At 40.3% G+C, this 24487-nt stretch overlaps 1 protein-coding gene and 1 long non-coding RNA gene across 2 annotated transcripts; one reads left to right on the forward strand and one right to left on the reverse strand.

Annotated features, from left to right (window-relative positions):
* On the reverse strand, positions 1–14943 carry TMEM9B (TMEM9 domain family member B). The gene is made up of 5 exons (XM_063094104.1): positions 14719–14943; positions 12403–12494; positions 8613–8721; positions 5523–5657; positions 1–1168 (listed from the first exon to the last, which is right to left on the reverse strand). The coding sequence occupies exons 1-5, from the start codon at positions 14821–14823 to the stop codon at positions 1013–1015; spliced, it is 597 nt and encodes a 198-aa protein (XP_062950174.1). The 5' UTR covers positions 14824–14943; the 3' UTR covers positions 1–1012.
* Positions 14944–15041: 98 nt separating this feature from the next.
* LOC134375326 (uncharacterized) lies at positions 15042–24485 on the forward strand. The gene is made up of 3 exons (XR_010023390.1): positions 15042–15283; positions 21427–21526; positions 24135–24485. It is a non-coding gene; the product is annotated as an uncharacterized LOC134375326 (long non-coding RNA).
* Positions 24486–24487: the final 2 nt, after the last annotated feature.

A 24487-nucleotide genomic window follows, 5' to 3' on the forward strand; every position in this document is an offset into this window, starting at 1 on the left:
GATGTTTCAAAATTATTTTTATTGTTACATTCCAAGAGGACATTAGGAAGAAAAATGCCAGTTATCCAATAACTGTTATAACTTTCAGAGAGAGGCACCCGGAACTACAGTCCTAGTTCAAAGCTGCACATACTAGAGCTCAAACAGCTGCCTCTCAACACGACCGGAAATGCTGACAAATATGTGTATGTCATCAATCCAGGGAGGCTTGGGTTCAAAAGAAAATTTCTTTATTGCAAGTGTCCAAGTCCTTAAGATTTGTCCTTCGAGATAGAAGATGAGAAAGACCACACACACCAAGACTATGTTTAGTCATTAGAGTAAACTAGCAAATGGCCAGTTTGTTCTAGGATGCATTGCATCACACATTACAGTACATGATGAAAATCTGCATTTTGTGAAGAGCCGCCAGGCATTTCAGATCTGGTTTACCATGAAGTATAGCTAACCAGATACCTAAATAATATAGTCAGTGCAAAAGTCAAATGGGGAAGTCAGCACTTTGATGAGGCTGACTGTGCTGCAAAATATAAACAAAACTTGAAAATAGAAGGTAAGGTCTATTTACAAAAGTTTGTTTAGTAAAGTGACTTGAGAAAAGTTGTGTTAAGCTCTTCCCATGCATCCCTCCCCTCTCCCAGCAGAAAAACAAAACAAAAAAACACCTGAAAATTACCTTGAAAATCAAGTTAAAACTGTGTGGTGAAAAAGAGAGTGCCTGTTCCAGATAAAGGACTTCAGGATAATTTACAAGCAGATTTATTTTTATTAGTAAAATTCACAAATAGGAAAAGGTTTATTGGCTGACTTTGATCTGTGTGCTTTAAAAAAAGTCTCTATTAATACGTTAACAAGGAAAAAAACATTAAGCGTGTTTTTTCTTTTAGTTTTGAATCTTCTAGCAAGAGTTGGTGAAATCAACAGGATATTATAACACCACCCAGGAAAACTCAGTCAATTCTGTCCAGTGTCTGCCTTGTTTCCTTCTAGTCACCTTGAATTTCATTCCCAATTAGCTGAGGACAACATGTCGGTCAAAAACAGATTTTCGCTGCTCTTGAACTTGAAGCTTCCAACGCTGCTGGGCATACTCTACCTTGTTCAGCACATTGGCTCGACTGCGGGAGCGGGCCAGCACATCGTGGGCATTTGCAAAAGGCTGGTGATCCTGAAAGTCCAGGAATGGAGAACATCAGAGATAGCATGATAAGTGTAAAACACACACACAAAACAGCAGTTAGCCAGCCACAAAGATAGAAACAGGTGGATTTTTCAAACAATAAAGTATCTATTTGGCTAAGCATTCCTAGGCACTCAACTATCAGAAATAGGATGAACTCAACTATAGAAATAGTGGTTCAGGAAACATAAGCGATGAGGGGGTATATGTGAAAGGTTCCCCTGGGTCACCATTCCCAAAGATGTTTCCCTTAAGAAGCAGAAACCACTACAAAGACAGCAGCCATTCATTTTAAAGAGAAATCTTCCCTGAGTGGTAGGGAAAAGAAGATCTACTTTCATGTTAATATCTCCATGTTACAGATATGGAAAGTAGGGCTTTTCCTTTCTTGATACTATACAGCTAATCTGTGGCAGAGGAAAGACCTGTCTTTTAATTTCCTGACTCCCATTATATTAGAATTCTTTATTTGCCAGCTTGGGGCAAATTCACCCTGGGAGACGAGCTGATAGGGTCTTATCTTGATTGGTTTTAATCTCTCCCTGTACCCTCAACATAAACATTAAATGAACTAGTTTCCAAAAGCTTTCTTGTTTCCCTCCTTCCCTCAATCTGTAAAGAAAAGAGAAATAGCTCAAGTGCTACAATTATCCTCTATGCCAAGGACAGTAAGAAATTATTTACTTCAGCATCTCTATTCAACAAGGATTTGAATCCTTCATTGCCTGAGAAGATTTCCATATTAGTGGCTGCCTTAGGAAAGAAGCTATTGAAGGGTTACCCAGGTATCTATGTAGAAAACCAACAACCTGGTCAAAGTAAACCTATGCAACTGGATGTTTGTAGTCATTACACAGGAAACCACCATGCTAATCTGTCTATGAATGAGATATAAACACAGCTGCCTAAATGACAAAAAGCATTCAATAGTAATCTATTGCTTTTATTTGTCTTTTTCTTGATCTCTTTTTCCTGAACCCCATCCATGTTAGCAAAGCTTCTTAAGGTTCCAATATAAGATCCAAGTCACAAGTTGTACCTCTTAAACTAAGCTTTTCCTCTAGGAAAGAAGGAATATTGTTTTGCTATGCATGTTTGAAAAAGTTCTACTATATATCCAGGGCAGGAGTCAGCATGAATATGGAAAGCTATACATAATCAAATAACTGTATATACAACTATAACTATGTGGTATCGTAACACCTGCTCCTGTTTTTATAGCAAGACATTTACACAATGTCTACATTTCAAAGACATCAAAGAGTTTTCTGTAAAGAATCTTTCCTTGCCTTTACCAAAATGCCCTCAAGTTTTCATTTAATTTAGGTAATGGCTTATGAAAACCCCATCTTTCTTTTTTTTAACCTTACAAATGAAAATAATAAAGACAATTCCATTAAGTTCAAAATGTCTCAAGGATATAAGAAAGAAGGTAAGAAAAGTGGAAGGCTAAAGTTGTAGGATTACTTGATTTCCCACAAGGAAATAAACTGATCCAAGGTCATTTAACAGATTAGCACAAACCATAAACTTAGTTTGCCTAACCTTGACTCGGTGTCATATCTTCTCAACACACAGATTTTGTTCAGGTATCTTAAAATCACACTATAGGAATATGGTGCTTCAATTAACTTGTATATAAAATATTATTACCATTGGTTTGTTTTGACATAAATAAGATTGGGAAGAAGGATGTACTTTATCAGCAGAGAACCTCTCAGTTTCATAGTCCTATTATCTACTCTTCAAGAAAGGGGAGAAAATCTTCTTAAGGAACAAATTCAAAAAGACTAAACAAAGCAGTTAATCCTTTTGGTCTGTTCTCCACCTATCAGAACAAGACTGAACTGGCTGCTCATGGTCATGGATGCTAGGAGAATGCAAATAGAGACTGACCCTTTTTATATGTTTGTTCTTTTTACACCTGATGAAATTACAACAAATACAAAACCTGTTTTAATGCAATGCTTTGATAATAGTGATGATGTGTCATGGATATATGATATAGTAAATATTGTGACTACTTGCAGTGAGCTTCTTAACTATTTGTACTTTTATTTACTTTAAAATACTTTACAATGAACAAAAATGGAAAAAATTAAAACAGAATTTAACAAAAGCATATTTTAAAGAACAGAAATAGCAAAGAACTCACATCTTGGTTGAGCAACAATTGTAGGAATTTAAATTTAACTTCTTCTTGTACAGAGTTGTTACCATAAAGTCACAGCTCTGCTTTGAAAACCTCTGCCTAGCATCAGTTGAGCAGATATCCAAGACTTAGCCAGGCCTTTTAGAGACAATGTTCTCAGATGGTCAACATGCAGGCAGAATCAATCACTGATGGGCAAAATGGGTACTAAACACGTGACTCCACCAATCAAATGCCTGCCCTACATATTTTCGTCTACACAGTTGTGCATCCATTTCTTTTATGATCTGTGTGTATATTAACATTGTCTATTCTTGAAATCAGGAACAGATATTTAATGCTGTAAAGGATGTAGTTTAAGTCAGACTTTCAACCGATGGGCCAGTAATGAAAATGGTTTATGTGGCCTTTGAGACACAATATTTTCATACGTCAGTAGTTTTCAACTGGGGGTGATTTTGCCCTCCAGGGATGTTTGGCAATGTCTATGGACATTTTGATTGCCATGACTGGGATGGCAAGTGCTACTGGCATCTAGTGGATAAAGGTCAGGGATGCTGCTAAATATCATGTAATGAACAGAAGAGCCCCCCACAACAAATAATTATTTGACCCAAAATATCTGTAGTGTCAAGGTTGAGAAACCCTGAATATGTGAATAGAAATTAACATGGAAACAGTATGTGAGACTCTAATGCTTCTGGTACGCAACCCCCAGACCTGGCTCTGTCACCCCATTAGCCCTATTACACCATATCAGATCTCCAGTCTTAACTTTTCTCCCAGACTATCAGTCTCCTCCTGGAACTCTTCTAAAATAAATATGTGTTTCTTTTATGATTAAAAATAAAAGGGCAAAACACACTATTGTTAGTTATTTCTTTTATGTGTCTGTTTCTGTTTTATTCATCTCTTTATTCCTAGTACCCAGCAGTGTACCTGATACAGAAAAATTAACTGATTATGTGTTGGTTGAGTTAATAAAAGCAGCAAAAGAAAAAGAGACAAACAGGTGTTTTTATGACAGTTCTTGACAAAAAAAATTAAATCTTGCCCAAATAAGGTGAGTATTCATAATTGATATTCATGAGACAACAGTGTTTTGATCAAAAAGCAGGCTCTGTTTGCAGTTATAATTCAATCCATCCAGTCAGGGTCCCTTTTCCCATCCTTTACCAACAAGTCCACATGCCATTCCAGAGTAAAAGAACTTGTGAGTGGTTTGCAAGGACTCACTCTGGGTATGGCTTCTGGAATTGATTCTCAAAACTATACTAAATTCTATCCACTTTAAGGAACATAGTCCAATAAAATAATCCAAAAGAAAAAGTAATTTCTAAAAACAAAAATTTATATATAATAATAAAATAGTGGCTAATTCAGAAGCAATCCCAAACAGGATAATGATTTAAAAAAAAAAAAAAAAAGATAATTCTCTATGCTATACTGAATAACAAGGTTGTGAACTATGTAAATTTCTGGGCATTTTTTAATGAATTAGCATTAAAAGAAAAAGGAAACCACGAAACAATTTATGCACTGATCATGCCAACTATTTGTACAAATATAAATGTGTTTTAAAGATAGGAAGAGAATCTAGAGTGATGGTTTTATTTTTCTCTAAAGTTAAAGATCACAGAGGTTTTTTTTGTCTTTTTGGTTTTTTTTGGCAGCTGGCTAGTAGCAAGGATCGAACCCTGGACTTTGGTGTTATCAACACCATACTCTAATCAACTGAGATAACTGGCCAGCTCAGATTTTTTTTTAATCATTCATTAAGAAAAGAATGTCATGGTCTTCATGCTTCCCTTCACTAAAGCCTCTTTGCTTTCTAAAATATTTGGTGATACTGACAGGAAAGATGTTTCATGCAGGAGCATGGAGAGATGCTACCTCAGATGCTTTTCTCAATGTAAACAGAGAAAGAAGGAAAACTGCACTTGGTACGGAAGGGCAAGGTCTTGTATAGTACATTCATCAAGGATTGTCAGTTTAAATCACCATATTTATGGCTTTATAGAAAAATTTCTTCATAAAGATATACATACTAAAATTAGAGGTGTGTTTAGCTTCTCTCGGTGAGGATCTGTTCTAGCAAGTGAACACATATATGCGACTATTTTTCACTTGCACTTTACATTAGATGATGACTGATTAGCCATGAGCAGCTAGGGCAGCCTGACAACTTACCCCAATATCATCATCACTCTGTATCAACTGTGAGTGTCCAAAGAGGCGCCTCTTCAGAATGGGTTCAACCAGAGTAAGATACACCATGTACAGAAGTAGGAGGCTCAAAATGGAGAGATAAATGATAATGGTAACCTAAGGAAATTAAAAATAAGTTACATCTCTGTTTGAGCCAAGAAATCAGAATTTTGTATGATAACAGAAAAGCCACAAGGAAGACTGATATGTATGCTAAGCATATAGGATTTCTATACAAGCCAGATTCCAATATAAGAAACAAACTCAACTCTTTGCCAAAGCCTTATTTAAAGAAAAAGAGGAAAGAAAGCATTTTGTCTTTGGAATCTTTTTGCAAGTCTTCAAAACTCCATCTTCACTTACTGCTCATCACTTAACACCACTGCTTGTACAGCAGTTTTCTTTTTTCAGCTGAACACAGTGTCCTAGATTCAGCAGCACTGCTGCTGAAACAACTTAAAAGAACCCTAACAGAAAATGTAATTCAGGTGAATTGCCACAGAATACTCTTGTAGATTAACTTAGATATATAAAAATACTTTTTAGGCCATTGATTTGCTTGAGATCTTAATACATGGGCTGACAAAAAGTACAGTGTGACATATACACTAGAATGGCTATAATAAAATAGCCAGACAATACCAAGTGTTGGCAATGATATGGAGAAATTGAACTCTCACACAATGCTAGTGGGAATATAAAATGGTACAATCACTTTGGAGAACAATCTGTCCGTCTCTTAAAAAGTTAAACATAAACTTACCACTCTAAGGAATTTACCCCAAGAGAAAGGAAAACATATACTCTACAAAAGACATATGCAGATATTCATGACAATATTATTCACAATAGTGAAAATATGGAAATAATCCAAATGTCCATCCTGATGACTGGACAGTCATAGAATGGAATACTATTCAGCAATAAAAAGGAATGAAGTACTGATACATGCTACAACTTGGATAAACATAAAAAAAATTATGCTAAGTGAAAGAAGCCAGTCACAGAAGACTACATATTGTATGATTCCATTTATATGGAATGTCCAGTTATGTAAAGACAAAAAGCAGAATAATGATTGTTTGGGGCTGGGGGTGTGAATGAGGATTTACTGTAAATAGGCAAAAGGGATCTTTTGGAGGCAATGAGAATGTTCTAAAACTGGATTTTAAAAAGTTGTTTTATATTTGCTAAAATTTATAGAATTGCACACTTATAATGAGTGACTTTTAGGGTACATAAATTGTACATCAAAAAAACCGGGCACTTCAAGGCTGGCCCTGGTGAGCACATGGAGCAAAAGCTGGCAAAAGCCACTGCTGTGCCCTTTGCATGAAGTTGCTTGGAGGCTGCAGGGGAGAAGAGGACCTTGGAGGACCTCGGGCCAGCAAGACTACTAACAGGATTCCCGTGGACCCACATAGGAGCGAGGGGCCACAGACAACTGAAAAAAGAGCCACTCAGAGGCCAGAGAGTCATCACAAGGGATTGGTGCAGGGCCCACCCAATGGGAAATGTTTGGAGTGCGGAGGTGGGGGAGACAGGCCCACCAGGGGAACACTGGGGCACAGCACGGACAGCTGATCTGCCCTCCAATCCGCACAGGACCACTCAGTGGAGACTGGTCAGGAATATAGATCTGCAGGGGGTACAGTTTACTGAAAAGACACAGGCCCAGACCAGAGTTTCCACACAACCCAGGTGTACTGGACCTCACCAGACCCACAAGTGCTTACAAGGTCAATAATTAAAACTGAGCTGCACAAAAAGCCTTCCCAGGGAATCAGTAGCAAAGCAGCAATTTAGCTCAACCACAGGACTCAAATGCTGGTTCCCACAGGAAGTTCCCTCATTTTAGAAGTAACCAAAGGACAACAATTAGTTTCAGTGCAGAGTTTAAGTGGTGGGAATAGCGAATAATCCAACACAGAATAATCCAACACAGACTGAAAGAAAAAAAAACGATACCCACAGATCAGGGACAAAATTCTGATATTAACCGGTAAAGGCCTAACACCACCAAAGAACACCTATAAAACCTAGAAGGACCAGAAGCCCCCTAGGCTCCCAAGCTGGAGGGCCGAGGGCCTCAACCACGCGCCCCCCACTACCGCATCCAGCCCAGCAAGGACCACCAGGCTGTCACTGGAAGTGCCCTGGGCTCCCACACCAGGGTAGGGGCAGGGCTGAAGACCTCAGTCATACCCCTCCAACATCAGCATCCAGCCCAGCAACAACCACCGAGCTGCTGCTGGAAGCCCCCTGAGCTCCCCTGCCAGAATGAGAGGGGTGCCACAGGCCTCAACCATGCCCCACACCCTCTCTCCCTCCTCCTCTCCCCCATCTCCCACCCCTTTCCCCTCTCCCCCTCCCACCCAACTGCTCTGCAAAATCTTAGAATGTAAAATAATAATACTAATTAATTAATTAATTGAAAAGAAAAAAAAATCGGTTAAGAAAGAAAAGTATTTCTCCACAGTACAACACCCTGCTGGAGCAGTAGCTCTCCGACAGGGTCAATCACAGCAGAAATCTTTGTGACTGATGTAAATGACCACTCCAGATTCCCCACAAGGCCCTTTTTGGGAAGGGAATGGAAAGTACCAATATGAAACAATTGGGGAGAAGAACCAGTAGCCACCACCATAAAGGAACTGAACTTGGTAATGAGAGTTACAGACATTCTATTTCTTACAGGAAATGAAGAAGGGAAATCTTAAAATCTAGAAGTGATATATTTCTAGAATGATCACCATATATAATTTTCTCCACGGGGAGAGAGAGGAAGGCTGCTCTCTCACTAGCCTTTGGCATATGTGGCCCACAGAGAAGCTGGGATACTTTTCTGTAATATTCTAATTACACACAGGGCACTTTTGTGTCATTCCACATATCTATATAACATGTCCTAATTAATCCACAGAGCATCTCAACGAGGCAGGCAGAGAACAGATCCATCCATAATTTCTCTTGGGGCAAGAGTCTGGAATTTTTTATCTTGTCTAGAGACCATCCAGAAGCAGCAAAAATATATATCTATAGATATATCTACATAGATATATACTTTTTTACCTTGATTGTAACAGAGCTTCTTTCCTCATATTTGCATTCACAACGTAGACAGTATGCTTCTACATCAGGCCCCCGCACAGGCATGGGGTCCACAACATGAAGGCAATCGCTAAAAAAACAAACAAAAAAATACTGTGTAAGCCTGGCTGGATTTTCTACTTGCACTGATCAAAACCCTCCTAAAATCCATAACAATCATCAAACTTATCCAATGAAAGAATATAAGCAACAAATAATAAGGCAAAAAGAAATCATTTCCTCTCTCAAAATTAGCATTTTGGTAAAACTTAATAGTCTAAGAAGCCATAAAGACATGCAGGTAGTAGCTGTCTATTTTCAGAGTTGCTACTATTAATAGCTACAAATACACCTGACAATCCCAAACGGGATCGAAAAATACTTAACAAATCAAGTAATATTTAGACTTGCTCAGTTACCAAGAAAAACTACTTTAAAGTGACATGGGGGCATTGTTCAAATATGAGATTATCTCTTTTGTGAATTAACTAACATCATTTTTTTTTTTTCTGGTGTCTGACGTGTAACAGCGGAACCCTGGACCTTGGTGTTATCAACACCTACTCTAACCGACTGCACTAACCGGCCAGCCCCTAACATCATTCTTAACTGCCACAGTGTGGTATATGAACGGCTTATCATATTTAACAGACTGGTAAATTCTGAAACTCTAAAAACCGAACATTCAAATCACAGTAAGAAACAATTACTTTTCTTAATGAACAGAAGTCTATTGAAAAAGCAAGGGAAGTAAACTTAGGACAACAAAGATATGTTAAAATGAAAACTGATTACCCTGAAGTATATAAAAAATAGAAGTTTTTGTTGTTGTTGGATGTTGTTTGTTTATATTTCCTACCCCACCCCTGTTTTTCAGGCAAATTATTCATGTTTTATGAAAAAGCAGTGCTATCAAAAAAATTTCTTCCCAAACATCTGTCAGTCCCAAGAAACAACTAAATTATTACTCTCCTCAGCTATTCAGAGTCTACTACTCTGATCACCTTCAGCAAAAGTAAGCAAAACTTTCCTGCCAGCTGCTGGGCAATTCTCTTCCCTTTGGCATCTTTACCTTTGGCATTTCTGAATGCCTCAAGAACTCTACCATAGCATCCTATCTTACCCTCCCATTCTTCTTTGGGGCACCCAATGCTTCAGCTGACTCCTTCTCTTTGTGCTATCAAAATGAGCTTTTTTGTGTTCTGTTGCCTCCGAACTGTGGCATTAGAAAAAAAACCAAAAATGGTATAAATGATAAAAGTTCAGCTAGTTATCCTTAACAGATAATTTAATTTTAATATTAGTAGTAGTAATGAAAATCTCCATTGGTAGAATTTCAAATAAGAGTCCCATAATTCATGCCATAATAGTGTATGATTTACGTTCCAAACATAGAGAAGACCAGGCATGTACCCAGCTTCATGTAGGCAAAAAATGGGTAGAGGAAGCTAAAACTGGTAACGGGAGCTATCTATCTCAGAATCAGAGAGGTCATCCAGCCCAACACTCAGAAACACAAGGTCACAAGGTCACAGAGTAAATCAGTAGCTGAAAAGGGACCAGAATCCAGGTCTCTTGCCTCCGAGGTCATCCCCCTTATGTCTCTGAACCTCAGGAAAATGAGACTTATCTCCTATTTAAGTTTCTTATTTCAACTTCAGAAGCCTCAGCAACAATACCTAAGAATTACTTGGGAATTTAAGTGCTAAGTAAGTATTGAGTATTTCTTTTGAAGGACAAGTATATTTTAGTAACAAAAAGTTGTTGAGTGTTGTGCAAAAGTTGTGCAGGGCTAAAGAGGAAGTGGGAAGGTTGGTTCTAGCTGTCAGTCATTATAAACAGAGCTAGACAGAGCTCAACCACTTTATGAACTAGGCAACACTTCCCCCTAGTGCCAAAAGGAAGACATTATCAGCTTTAAACCCCACCCCAAACACAAATGAGAGTGCTCTAACTTCCATTAAATTTTAAGTCAGCTGGCATAAGCCAATGAAGAATTAAAGCTAACAAATGAACAGAATGAGAGGGCTTGAAAACAGAGGGTTTTCAAAACATACCCAAGGCCTCATAAAGCCATAACATCCTCGTTGATTATAACTTGTCTGCCCTTCTCAAGCCAGTTAAAAATTTCCAGTGCCAACTGGAAACCTATCCCCAGTAAAAGGCTAAGCTGCAGGAAGGAAGCAAGGGAGAGTAGGAGGGAAAGAAGAAAAATGCCAAACAAGCCTTGTTTTCAACTGCTTATTTTCAAAGCTCCCTATTTTGACTTCTAACCAGGGATGAATAACAAAACGTTAGTGAAAAAATCAGTGCTAAACACTTAGTTCATTTGCCACTCAAATAATAGGCACCACATTCCATCACTAATAATAGAATAAATTGATTGTAAGTGTTCCATATATTTGGAAAATTTATAGAAGCAACTTAAAGATTTATTTGGGCTTTCTTGTATCATATAAAGTAAGTTGCTGACATAAAACCTGTAAAAATATAGCCAAATCACTTTGTAATCTGAGAGCATTTAAAGTGGAACACTGACGTTCACAAGTTCTCAAGAACACACTCACCAAATATCAGACTGAACCTAAATGCCTATCATGGAAAAAACAGACAACAGCACCAGAAAACCTAAACAGGCTCAAAGTCTGCCTTTTCTTTTTCAAAGTCACATTGGAATAGCATAACAATGAATTTAACCTTGCTTTCAAACGCTTTGCTGGCTATTTAGCTGTGAAATCAGCTACATGTGAAAGTTCGTAGCATTTGGAGCCATTTTCCTTGGATTCCTAGCCCATCAATCTTCCACTGTGGTTACAAACCATAAAACATCACAATTCCAAGGAAAGGAACATATCCATCCTGATAAAACACAACTGCTTCCCAACTTCCCAAATCCTTCATGGCACATGTAGAAAAAGCTATCGTTTATAAGGTCTGCTGGAATAAACAGAGAGGCTGCTGGTGGCTAGTCAGTCAGGACCCCAGTCATCACAGGCTTGCTCGATTGCCCAAGAGCTGAAGTGATCAATATTTTGGCACACCTATAATTTATTCACGCAATGAGTTTATAAGAGGGGGAACTCTGATATACATAACTCATTCCCATTCCTTCCTGAGCCTTGCTTCTATTTCTGACCTCATTTGCAAGAGAAGTAGAACAACTTTTACAGCAGTTTTTAAAGAGTTGAAAGGAGTTAGACTGGTGGATAAAATACCTCTGGTAAAATACTCAAAAAAGGTAGGACTTGGACCAACCAAAGTTGTCAATCAACCATTAGGTCATATATACCATTCACCTCCAGGAAGGAATTTTGTACATATTAATAAGCCAGTTAAAATTTTAAGAATGGTTGGTTGCAAGTAGCCTCCCATATTTGGCAATATAACATCAAAACCTACAAGTTGTAAAAATTATTACCCAGATAAATGTGGCTTACCTTCTATTGAAAAGCAAGAGCAGGAAAGTTCCCTCACCAAAACTTAGGGGAGCACAGGAAGGTATCTATGGATAATTTAGGTGCCACAAACTCAGTCTCATCCCCATATGAAACCCTCCCTACCTGGGGCTTAGTGTTTTGGCTATATTCTTTTTAGGCTTATACATCATGTACTCAGTGCCTTACTCTCACATTTTCAAATGGAAAAAGAATTTGACACTTTTGCTTAAAAAACACTTAAAAAAGAAAATGATACATTGGATGAACATTCTGGGCTAATAGTGATAACCATAGAAAGAAATTTGACAGGTAACTCAGTAATCCAGAATACTTACCAATCTTTCTGGGATATGTTCTTATTATAAATATGCCCAGAATTATCTTTATAGGGAGGACAGATACATTTACATCGGACATCCTCGAAATTCTGTAATCAAAAAGGAAACATATTATAACTTATTGACAGTTTATCATAAATGTTTTTAAAACTACACTATATATATTTTACTAAGCATTCCCTGCCGAATATTCAAAAACTATTCATTTAAAACTGTAACTTTGAGAGATACAAGCTTTTAAAAGCCACAAGTCCTTTACAGCAATGCTAAATGAATCGTTATATATTACATAAAATTATTTTGAAGTAATACCTAATACATGATCTGTGACTTATTAACCACATCTATGGGTCCCATGACAATCAAATTGTGCTAATGTTATCACCATCTACCTGCTAGTAGAAAGACACATTGACACAGTTGTGTCTGTAAACAAGAATGGTAATTTTTTTTTTTTTTTTTTTTTTTTTGTCTTTTTCGTGACCGGCACTTAGCTGGTGAGTGCACCGGCCATTCCCATATAGGATCCGAACCCAAGGCGGGAGCGTCGCTGCGCTCCCAGCGCCACACTCTCCCGAGTGTGCCACAGGCTCGGCCCAACAAGAATGGTAATTATAAAAGGATGGGGAATATTCAAACTAGAAATTATTCACAAAAAAGTCACAATTTTTCTGCCTATCATCCTTTCATCTTTTGGTAGAAAGGCATTGACACGGATTAAAGAGGTTGGGCCACAGTTCTACATAAGGGATGAAGTTTTAGAGGCATACGGCTACGAGAAAGGAAGTACATAAGGGAAGTAGCTTGATTAGCTGAGATCAGTTTGGTCTACCTTTCCCAGGAAATTTTGCTTCTAGTCCCTAGTTGACAGAGAGGACAACTACCAACAAAACAAATTTCAAGAGATGGAGGAAGAGGTGACTAAATATCTGGAAAGAGAGAGTAGGAGGTGCTTCCTCAGCAAAAGGGAATCTATTTGAGAAGGCAGTGGCTCATTAGTCTCCAAAGGACCATGCCCATTGCTCCTATATACAGTGATATGTCTTTTTGGCAGAGCTGTTGACAATCCGTAAACTTACTCAGCAACCCCTTAGCATTTTCTCTGTGCCAGAACTTGTGCTCAATGAGGTGGATCCAGATAAGCATAAGACATGGTTCCCGCCCATAATTAGGGCACACACTAGTAAAGGAGACTGACAAATACATACACGATCACAATACACTACATAAAGTGATGATGGGAGATATGCAGAGGGTGTCAGCAATGTTTCGAAAGTCCGGAGACTTGCTGCTGTTCCTGTTTCTGATGGGCAGTAGGGAAACTTCCAAAATGAATCCCTGATCAAAAACATCTGCCTGCCTGTAACCTGTCTTTCCCAGGTTAAAGATATGTTTAAAGATATAAAGTTCTTATTTTTTAAAAAATGCAATGTCATTCTGTTTTCCCATCACACAAATGTGAATCCCTTCTGTTTTCTCCAATAATGAGCTAGCTCCTCAAAGAGGAAGCACAAGTAAGTATAAGGCCAGGGCAGGTATGGAGGGAAGGGACAAGAGAGAGCAGCAAGAGGGGACTAGAAAGGTCAAGAAATGGAATTGGGGAGAAAACCACAACCTCACCTCTCCTGTAGTTTGGTTTTTCCCTTACCTACTAAATTATCATAAGAGAGAAAGCAAGAAAGGAGCCAAGAGGTCCTGGAGGAAGTTCGGTAAGAATATTAAGCTGATGAGAGATACCCTGTAGGTCCTATTGGGAGGGAAGGCTGTCAGGAGGGGCACGTTCCCGCGATCGGAAGAGAATCTGTTCAGGGATGAGTTGAAATGAGTTAGCTCCTAAAAGGAAAGACTTCCGTGAGATGGGGGCTTCCTATCTTTTTGGCTTGGGGAATGTGGGACCTGTGAGGCTGGTGGAGGGCAGGGGTAGGTTGTCGGAACTTAAGAGTGGAATGTTAAAGTTAAAGGCTCTCAGACGTGGAAAGTTGGAAAGTTTGAAGCGGGTGCTGTCGGGCTGGGAAAGCAAATGTCAGGGAGGTGGAGAAATTGCTCTCCAGGCTGTAGGCACTGTCAGGGTTCGGCGTGGGTCTGGGGGCGGTGACTGCCAGGCTATCACGGCTGAGGGCGACAGTGCTACCAGGCAGTCGGGAGAGTGTGGGTGGGAGAAGGGGTGGGGATTTGCCAGAGCTGCGAAGTTAGGGGTCCGGCTGCTGGGGCTGGGAGGGGAATGGGGTGGGCAGCAGGTTGGCCACCGCGGTTTCCTCGAGCCGGAGGCAGGGGAGGAGCTCCTGTCAGGAGCGGAGGCTGGGCGGGACTCACCTTGGCGGCGTCTGACAGCTGCACCAGCAGCAGCACCGAGAGCGCCAGGCAGGACAGGCTGAGCACGGAGCCAAGCCGAAGGAGGCCTCCCCACAGGGTCGCCATCGCTGCCAGGTCCCGCCGTCCCCACAGCCCGGAGCCCCCGAGACCTGCTCCCGGCTCGGGCTCGGGATCAGGCTCGGGATCCGGCTCCGGCTCCTCCGCCTGCACTTCCGTCTGGGCCTCCGCGTCAGCGGCCGCGTCGGGTCAGCGGCCAAAAGTATCCGCCCCGGAAACGGTTCCCGGTGAGAAGGGTCCGGAGGCTGCGCGGTCCCAGCACCCCGTCTGGCCTATGCTCGGGCCTGGAACGGAAGGGGCCCTCTCTGGGGTGGCAGGCTGGCCCAACAGTTTTGAGGCGCTTGGGTACCTTGCCCGGACGCAGAAACAGCGGGGGACGGGTGGAGCCTCCAGTGCGCCGGAAAGTCCTCCCACCCAGGGAGACCCCAGCAAACTCCGGCTGTGGGATGGGGCCTCCAGCGCCCCATGCGCGGCCAGAGCCCTTCGTTGCCAGACCGCGGAGGCCAGGGTGAGCCTAAGCGCCAGGAATTGCTGAGAACGGGGGCCCATCCCGCCCGGCGCAGGCAGGGCGGGTGCTAAGCGTGGAGCCATCCCTTTCCGGAAAGCCCACCCCAGTCGGAAGGTCTGAGGTTGTCTTCCTGCGCTCTAGGTTCTAACCTGCCTCCCACGCGCCTCCCGGACACGGCTCCTCGCCGGGTTTCTAACAGTCTCTATGAGCTGCCCTCGTGGGTTGGGACTCTGTTTAGGGTTCCCCGTTTGCCTCCTGGTAGGGATGGAACGCCTTGGTCCAGCTTGCAGCTGGGAAGTGGGCCACAGCAGCGGGGCTGGGCCTGCCCAGGTCAGGCTCCGGAAGATGTGGAGTTGGCAAAAGAACCGCCCCAGTAGCATCCTCCGCCCAGGACTCCAGGAGGTGCTACGCCCCGGTGAGGCAGTGCCTATTCCAGGCGGCTGGCCCCCAAGTCAGAGTTGGGGGAGCGCTGACCGGTCTTCCCAGGTACTTTAGGAGCCCCATAGAGGTAGCACAATGGCTCTCATAAAAATATTTTTCAGTTAGGGGAAAGAATGCAGGACTCATCACAACCACTAGGGATTTGCTGAAATGAATGACCCATTTGAAATGTGGCTAGTCTGAACTGAGGTATGCTGTAAGTGTAAAATAATGCAGTGGATTTCAGAGACTTAGTATGAAAAAACAACGTGTAAAATATCTCAGTAATTTAAAAATATTGGTTAAAAGTTAACTATTTTGGATATATTCAGTTAAATATATTAATTTCACTTGTTTTTTTACTTCTTAAATGTAGCTACTAGAAAATTTTATATTAGGGAGTGCCATTCTAGAATACAGAATGTGGCTTCCAAGAGTAGAATGTGACTATAGGATAGATGTTGCCTAACTGGAGACTAATAAGGTTAAGCCGAGGTAAGGAAAGTGGTGACAGAGAGGAATTGGCACAGCTAAAGCCTGGGGTTTGGGGAAGGTGTATGTCTGCCAAAAAAATAAAAGTAATTTCAGGTGACTCAATGGAAGTGTGGGGGGGTGTCAGTTACTCTTGTTCTACCCAGAAAACTCTTACTTTTCTTTTAGGTCAGGGGTCTTCTAAGCCAGAAAGCCTTCCCTGCCTTAAGTGCACTACCTTCTGTGTTTGTGCAGTTCTCTTTCCTAACTTATCCCATATGGTAAAATTATATTTTCATATCTGCCTTTATACTCCCAGCCTCCACCAAAATATTGAGGGTAGGGACCTTGTTTTATTATCTTTGTACCTGAAGACTGAGATCAAAACAATAAATATTTGGGGGACCAAGGAAAGGGAAAAGGGGAATGGGAGAGGCTCCTCTGGTCAGTCTCAAAGAAAACCAACAGGTACCTACTTGAATCCTTACATGATTCCTTTCTACCATGAGAGGTGATGCTGAGATGCCCAAAGAAGTACAAATGGTGGGATCTGGGGCACCACAGTAGGCAAGAGAGGAGAGATTTCTGACTTGGGGTCTGTGGGTCACATCGGAGTTGTTCTGTTTATAGGCAGGATGGCCTTAATCAGCACTCACTCTTTCCCCCTTCTTTTTCCTTGCTTCCCTGTAACCAGGTTTCCCTACTCTGTTCCTCCTAAGGAGTGAGACAGGTCCAGGAGTACCCTCCCACCTGGCCTGGGCCCTCTCACGTCTTTGTGAGGGCTGAAAAATTCCCTGGTGGAGTATAGTTAGGAAAGGAAGGAAGAGGAGCCCTCTCTAAATTTTAGTGTGGAAGTCAGAAGGTTAGGAAGCAGAAGTGACAATTTATGTATCTGGGACAAATGTATATAGGACTAAGGCTTTGCCAGGTCTGTCTGCAGCCCTCCATCCCCCTTTTCCTTCCAGTGACCAAATAGCTCTTTGGATGCCCCTTTCTTATTCCTCCACCCCATCTTTTCAGATCTACCCAGCCCTTGCCCAGGCCACACCAGTCCAGGAGAACAAATGGAGTCATGCACATCATCAATGATGATTTCCTTGGATTGTGCCTCCAGTGGCAGGGGACACTCATACACAAAGTCCTTCCAGTTATTTTTGAGCATACGCTTGGAACTTCTTACATGAGCCCTCTCCTTTGTCCTGTCCAACTGCTAGGATGCTCCTTCCTACTCAGTCCCCTTTAGTGACACTGTCTGCTTTTCATTGTCTATAAAGCCATACAAGTGCACCATGCCATCACTTGCTGGTGCCTACCATGATAACAGCAACGTACAGGGCCAGAATATTATTTCTCTGTTCCTACAGCTGCTGGTGCCACTACTGCTGACTGGGGGATTGGTTCCAGGACCTCCTGCGATACCAAAATCCATGGTTGCTCAAGTCCCTGATAGAAAATGGTGTAGTATTTGCATACAACCTACGTACATCTTCCCATATACTTTAAATCATCTCTAGATTACTTATAATGCCCAATGTAAATGGTTGTTATACTGCATTTTTTAGGGAATAATGGCAAGAAAGAAAGTCTATACATTTTCAGTACAGATGCAATTTTTTCCCCAATATTTTCGATCCAAGGTTGGTTGAATCCATGGATACAGAACCCATGGATACGGAGAACCAACTATACTTAATGAAAATAGTCTCTCCTCTCTTACCACTAAGATTTTCAAATAAATGAAATACTGCATTAATTATATTCATTTAAATTTTTATCAATAGATTACATTTTTAAAAATCAAACAATATCACTAGGCTTATAATGAAAAACTCAGTTTCTACACCCCAGAGATAATCTATTTTTTTATCTTTTAGCTGTATCTTCTGGGATTTATCTCCATATTTCTAAATAGCATGCTTATACTACTAATTCTTAATTTTTCAACTTGGGCTGTTTTACTTGTTGCTATAGGAAATAAGCTATATATTTATACTCCAAAGACTTCTCATAAACATGTATTATTTCTCCATCCTCCATCCCTCAATATATCTATATCACCCTATTTAGGAAAATCACTATTCATTATATTATAAAAGTATACATATTATTGGTAGTTCATCCAATTAGCATAATATGATTACATTTCCTTTTGCCTGAAGTTAGCCATTGCCTCTCTCCATGCAAACTTTCTCCAAGTACCATTCAAGCAGCATTCAAGTATCTATAATTAATTTATCCCAGTCTCCTCTCAATGGACTTAAACACATAATTTAACTTCACTGTAAGTTGACAAAGTATAAATGTATATATTTATGGGGTACAAAAGTGATGTTACGATATATGTATACAATGTGGAATGATTAAATCAAGCTAATTAGCATATCCATCACCTCAAATACTTATTTTGTGTGATGAAAACATTTGAAATTTACTCTTAGCAATTTTGGAATACAGAAAACACTACTATTAACTATAGTCACCATCCTGTGCAATAGATCTCAAAAGGCTTATTTCTCCTGTCTAGCTGAAACTTTGTACGCTTTGACCAACATCTCCCCATCCCAACCCCCAGCATCTGGTAACCACTATTCTGCTCTCTGATTCCATGAGTCTGATTGTTTTAGATCCCATATTTAAGTCAGATCATTTGGTATTTGACTTTCTGTGCCTGGCTTGTTTCACTTAGCATAATGTCTTCCAGGCAGCACTTTCTTGTCCACTCTCCTCTCTGCTTTTTATTTTTATTTTTATTTTTTAAATTTTTTTTAATAACAAATGATATTTATTTTTTATTATGTGTACATGTGGTGTACAAAGTTAATTTTCAATAATTGTGTATAATGTGTGGTGGTTAGATCAGTATAGTTAGCTTATTCATCATTACAATCGTCCTTTGTGTCCTTTGACCAATTCCTCATTAGCTCCTTCCTCTCCCCCTCCTTTCCCCTTCCAGTTTTCTCATAGTTCAGCGTATTACTGTGATTGTTGTTTCTTTCTTTCTCTCTGTCTCTCTTTATTGTTCATTTGTTTATTTATGGATTCAGCTCCCAGTTATGAATGAGAATATGCAGTATTTCTCTTTCTGCACCTGGGTTGTTTCACTTAGAACAATTTTCCCCAGACTCATCCACATTGCTGCAAATGGTAGAATTTCATTCTTTTTTTTTTAATGTCTGAGTAGTATTCCATTGTGTATATGAAAGCTGACTGAAAGTTCTGTGTTCATAGTCAGGGCTTGTAATTAGTAGGATATACTGCAGTATTTTTCAAGTTTCTGGTTGCAAAGCCATTTGTGGTTTGCTGTGAAACCAGTCTAATCAGCTGCAACCAACATTTCACCTCCAAGTGACGGAATAGAAAATACTACATCAGAATACATCACACACAAGAAAAGAATTATTTTGTGAAACTTTAGTTTCTTACACATACACACTATGTATTGGGTCAATCCCATAAAATGGGAATTTCTTATTTTGAGTGTCTTTTCAAAAACAAATTGAAAAAGTACCATTTAGAGTGATCAAGGAGATCACCACCTGTCAGGACAGGTAGGTCTTTTCTCTTCGAAAGAGAGGTAAGTTTCTCTGGAGAAAAATTCTCTAAACTTCTACTTGCTGGTTTGATAGCCAGTGTTCATTCATTCAAATATTTGTGCTAAACGCCGTTCTAGGTACTGTGTGAACAAAACAGACAAAACTCTGTCCTTGAAACTAACATTCTAGTGGGGGGAGACATAATAAATTATGTAGTATTTAGGTACTATGCTATGGTAACACAACAGCAGAAGGAAAAGCTGAATATATGCATGCAGATGCTTGTAAGGAGAGAGGTAGGAGTGGTGGGTGTTCTGATTACTTCACGAATGAAGTAGAAAGCAAGGTCATCTGAGAGTAAGAATGGGGAAGGAGATGTTGGAAGCTTGAGGAGAAAAGAGGTGTGAAATAATTTAGGACACAGCACAGCAAACTATAGCCTGCAGCCAAATCCTGTTTTTGTACAGTCCACAAGCAAAGAATAATTTTTATGTTTTTAAATGCTTGGGAAAAAATCTAAAGATGATACTGCAAGAGTCCTTCAAAAAGTTCATGGGAAAACAATTAAAAGATAATATGAATCTTCCCATGAACTATTTGAAGTATCCTCATATATATTGTGATATGTAAAAATTATATAAAATTTAAAATTCATTCATTTACTTACTGCTTATAGCTATTTTCATGCTACAATGGCAGAGTTGAGTTACGAAAGAGACTATGATCTTCAAAGCCAAAAATATTTATCTGTCGCTTCACAGAAAAAGTCGACTGACCTGATCTAGGAGAATGAGTAAGTGAATGGACTAGGAAAATATGATTATCAGGCAGCGTTAAGGGCCTAAGGGTTATGGACATGAATTTAAAGTGAAACCAGTCAGCATGGTTGCTGCACAGGTGTAGGTACAGAGTAGACAGAGCTGGCTTTAACTAAAGTGGCTTTGTGAAGTAAGTGCAACAAAAAGAGGGTAAATTGAGTTAGAAGTATATGCAAGTGAATGATTATAATGAACTCTGTTGACTATGAAGGAAGGAGACAGGTTGGGGACAATGAAAAGGTAGTATTCCAAGGACTGTTGGAGTCAAGTTATAAGGAGATGTCTGGAAGATAGATGGTGGTGGTCAGAAAGAATACATGAACCTGAGATTATGGAGGGGTAACAGTTTTTGGTAATAACAAGATCTACAGTATGACCATGGGAGTGAATTGATGAGAATGGTAGAGGATAAGATCTGTGGAAAACTGGTATTCAAGGAACCAATCTTTCAGGGTGTTGAAAGGATCATCCATGCATGTATAATTAAATCGCCAAGAACTAAATCAGGAGTAGTGTTGGAAGGAGTGAAATGAGCCAAGAGCTAAACTTATTGAGAAATGAGAGGGAGTGACCCAGGGGTTTGTTGATTTTGTAGATAATAATAGCAGCAATGAAGGGAAGTAGGTGATACAATTTGATGGCATGAGACTCAAAGCTGGGGAATTTTAAGGGACAATAGGAGAAATGTCTGGAAGCAGTAATGAGGAACAAGGAGAGCATCTTCCCCATCTCTAGGACCAGTAATAGGAGGACTATAGGAGAAAAAAAACACCATGAAAGGGCTGCAGTGAAAGCAATATCCTAAGATAACAGCCAAGTTTCAGAGTTGTAGGATACAAGCCAGGGAAAGAAAGAGGTTTCTAACTCTTCAGAATGCTGACCTTTAAATCTCCATTTCCAGTAGGGTGCTTCCGCTTAGCTCCCGGTTGTTCTTCGTGGTTCCAACTGGTTTGTCTTCTCCAGGAGATGAATAGGTAAATGAATGAATTAATTAACAAGGGGTGAGTATCTCAGGTCTAACTTACTTTATAGTCTTTCAAGTAATCATCTTTTTATCCTTCTACCCACTATCTTGCTTTCCAGATAACTAGTGCCTCCAATTTCTGAGCTTTTTCTGGGCTTCTGTGGCACAAATTTGCTTGCTTATTGCAAGCTACTACCCCCATGTAGCCGCCCCCATTTCCTGCCTTTTCTGGTCTGCTCAATCAGTTGTTGCTTATTTTTTGCTTTCCAAATTCAAATATTTTGTTGACATTTCCTGAATGCTGTTATCTTTTCTCCCATTTTCTTTGTTCTCATGGGTTTATACCACTTAACATTCCTTTACTGTTATTTTAGTGGAGTTTCAAGAAGGAGTAATGTTTCCAGGCCATTTTTTTTAAACAAGAAGTTATCAACAAGAGTTTGTCAAGGGGTCAAACATGTCTGACCAGCTTGCTCTTCCCAGAATGTGTCTCCCTCAAACACATAGACTCCTGATTAGCCCACCCTCCAGGTTTCTGGTATACACAGACAGATCTGAATCCCAGTGGTGGAACCAACTTAGGCTGATTCTGGGTTTCCCACCCCATTTTTTCTTCCTTCTGATTGTCACTCTTTTCAATTCCTGCCTGTATTAACTCCTTTTTTTTTTTTTTTTTCTTATAACAAAATACATGGAACTAGGTGATTTATAAAGAAAAGCAACATTTATTGCTTACAGTTTCTGAGGCTGGGAAGTCCAAAGTCCATCTGGTGGTGGTGACAGTGATCCAGGGGTCTCACATTGCAAGATGGTGGAAGCAGAGAGAGCAAGAGAGAGACAGACAGACTCTCCTCTTAAAGCCCCCAGAACCACGCCCTTGACCATCATTTTTAATCCATTCACTATTGCACGTCCTACAATCCAATCACCTCTTTAAGGCTCCACCTTTCAATTACCATAATAGGATTGCCCACCCTCTTAACAGTCACAGTGGGGGCTAAGTTTCTAATACATAATACTTGGGGGACATAATTCAAGCTTCAATGAGTTTTGGGGGGACATAATTCAATCCACTACACTGCTCTTCTCCTCGCCCCTTACCTGCTGATACAAACCTTGCCATTTCTAAAATTCTGCTCTTCATGGACATACACATCTGGATCCTCCTCTCTGGCTCCTGTTCCCCAGACCTTAGAACAGGTCCGCATCATATGTCCCTGTGCTCCAATTGCTGTTTTTGAAGCCTGTTCATTTTAATGTACTTTCTATTCCCCAATTGTTCCTATATACCACTGAGAAACTATTGCAAGCTCAGATATGTGGGGGACGATTTCTGTAGGACTTTCAAAACAGGGTAACTGCTTCGTATGGTCAGCCCCAGCGCCAATCAAATTCTCATGTCCTTACCGATTTCCAGAATAAGCAAAATGAGAATCCTTATAGTGCCCCCCCATCCCAGTACAAGGTCATCCAGTGTATCCAAAGAGTCCAGCATTTCCTAATAGAACCTCCAGATTATTTTGCTAACTGATAAAAGCGGAGTTACATTCCTGTTATTCAGGCTCATAGTACAGAAGATTATACATCCCTACTCCCTCTGCCCTCCAGGTCTCTCCCCTGGCAAACACAAATACCTCTATTAGATCAACCATATTCTTGCTTCCCAGAAGGCAATGGGCAGGGTTTGAGTATGTCAACATTGGAGTTTCTGGGTTCCCTCGAGAGTTGTATCAATTACAAATTGGGAGACCACTCTGGCTCCAGTAAGAGCAATGCCACGATTGAAATCCCCTCTCTAATTATTAAGGGGGGCTGGGATTTGCTGGAAGAGACATAGGTCCAGGAAAGAATGTGAAAAGGGTGCTGGAAAGAAAGCCTGTAGCTATCAGGCTGGCTGCCAGAACCCTTGGACAAGTCAATACCTAAAAGCAGATAGATCCAGTTTTTTTCTCCATTCTGGTCAGGCACCTGGCAGCCTCAGTCTCTCAGAACATATACAACCCTTAAATTAAAAGGCCTCTGAGAAAACAGTTGTCACAATGCCCATGTGCTTAACACCATGTGGGAAACGGCCTCCAGTGGGTCATCTGCCAGACAGGTGAGTATTAAATAAGACAGCAGCATATTATAGCTCAGGATGCACTGATAGCAGAAGTTCAAAGCAGTAGCTCACAGAGGAGTCTGAGCTACAAGCACAGACTAGTTTGTCTCTGCTTTCTGATTTCTTGAGAACAGCAGCTGCAGCCCTTCAAAGCTGGGTAACAAACTCATAATTTCAGTTCAATTGAATTAGTCAATGTTAGTAGAGATGGTGTGACTCAAAAAGAAGCTACATTTGACTCACAATGCTGTTTAATAAAGTTGTCCTACAATCAGTGAATTTTGGCATTAGAAATCCCCTTGGAGGCCTCCTTAACCAACCTTCTACTCAATGCAGAAATCTCTTTCATAATATTGCCAGGAAATGATCATCCCACCTTTCACTTCCAATGAAAGACAACTTAGAGATAGCCCATTTGATTTTGCTAAATAGTTGTATCTTTTTATTTTATCATTACACAATGTAAATATTTAATAGTTGTATCTTGATACTTTTCTGAGCCTTGGCTTTCTCTTCAGCAAAAACAGTGCTGCCTTCTTTGCAGGGGTTAGCATAGTCGCTGGTTTACAGTAGATACCTTCCTCCAATTGAGTCAGGATTTGCCTGCCACCTGCTCCTATTGGAAATGCTTGCCTTCTGGTACCAGAAAGAACACTTTCCACATGACAGCTCTGAAGACAAAAATCATGTTATCATTGTCTTTTTCTGGATGCTCCACAAATTGTATACATGTCCCTGTCTTACAAATGACATCCTGTATGCACAGAGTCCTTAATATTTCCACATATAATGTATAATCAGCTAAAACATCAATATCATCTTCACATGACTTTCTGTTAATCCAAGTTCTCCCCCACTATGTAAGTGCAATAAATTTTAAAAAATAAATAAATAAAA

The sequence above is a fragment of the Cynocephalus volans genome, chromosome 4 (genome assembly GCF_027409185.1).
Source record: "Cynocephalus volans isolate mCynVol1 chromosome 4, mCynVol1.pri, whole genome shotgun sequence".
NCBI lineage: Eukaryota > Metazoa > Chordata > Mammalia > Dermoptera > Cynocephalidae > Cynocephalus > Cynocephalus volans.

Bases quoted from the DNA above. Each gene is read 5' to 3' on its own strand.
- TMEM9B (XM_063094104.1), bottom strand. From the start codon at position 14,823: ATGGCGACCCTGTGGGGAGGCCTCCTTCGGCTTGGCTCCGTGCTCAGC. The intron at 8,722-12,402 runs GTAAGTATTCTG...TTGTTTTTTTAG, and splicing joins AACATATCCCAGAAAGATTG to CGATTGCCTTCATGTTGTGG. The intron at 1,169-5,522 runs GTAAGTTGTCAG...CTGGACTTTCAG, and splicing joins AGAGTGATGATGATATTGGG to GATCACCAGCCTTTTGCAAA.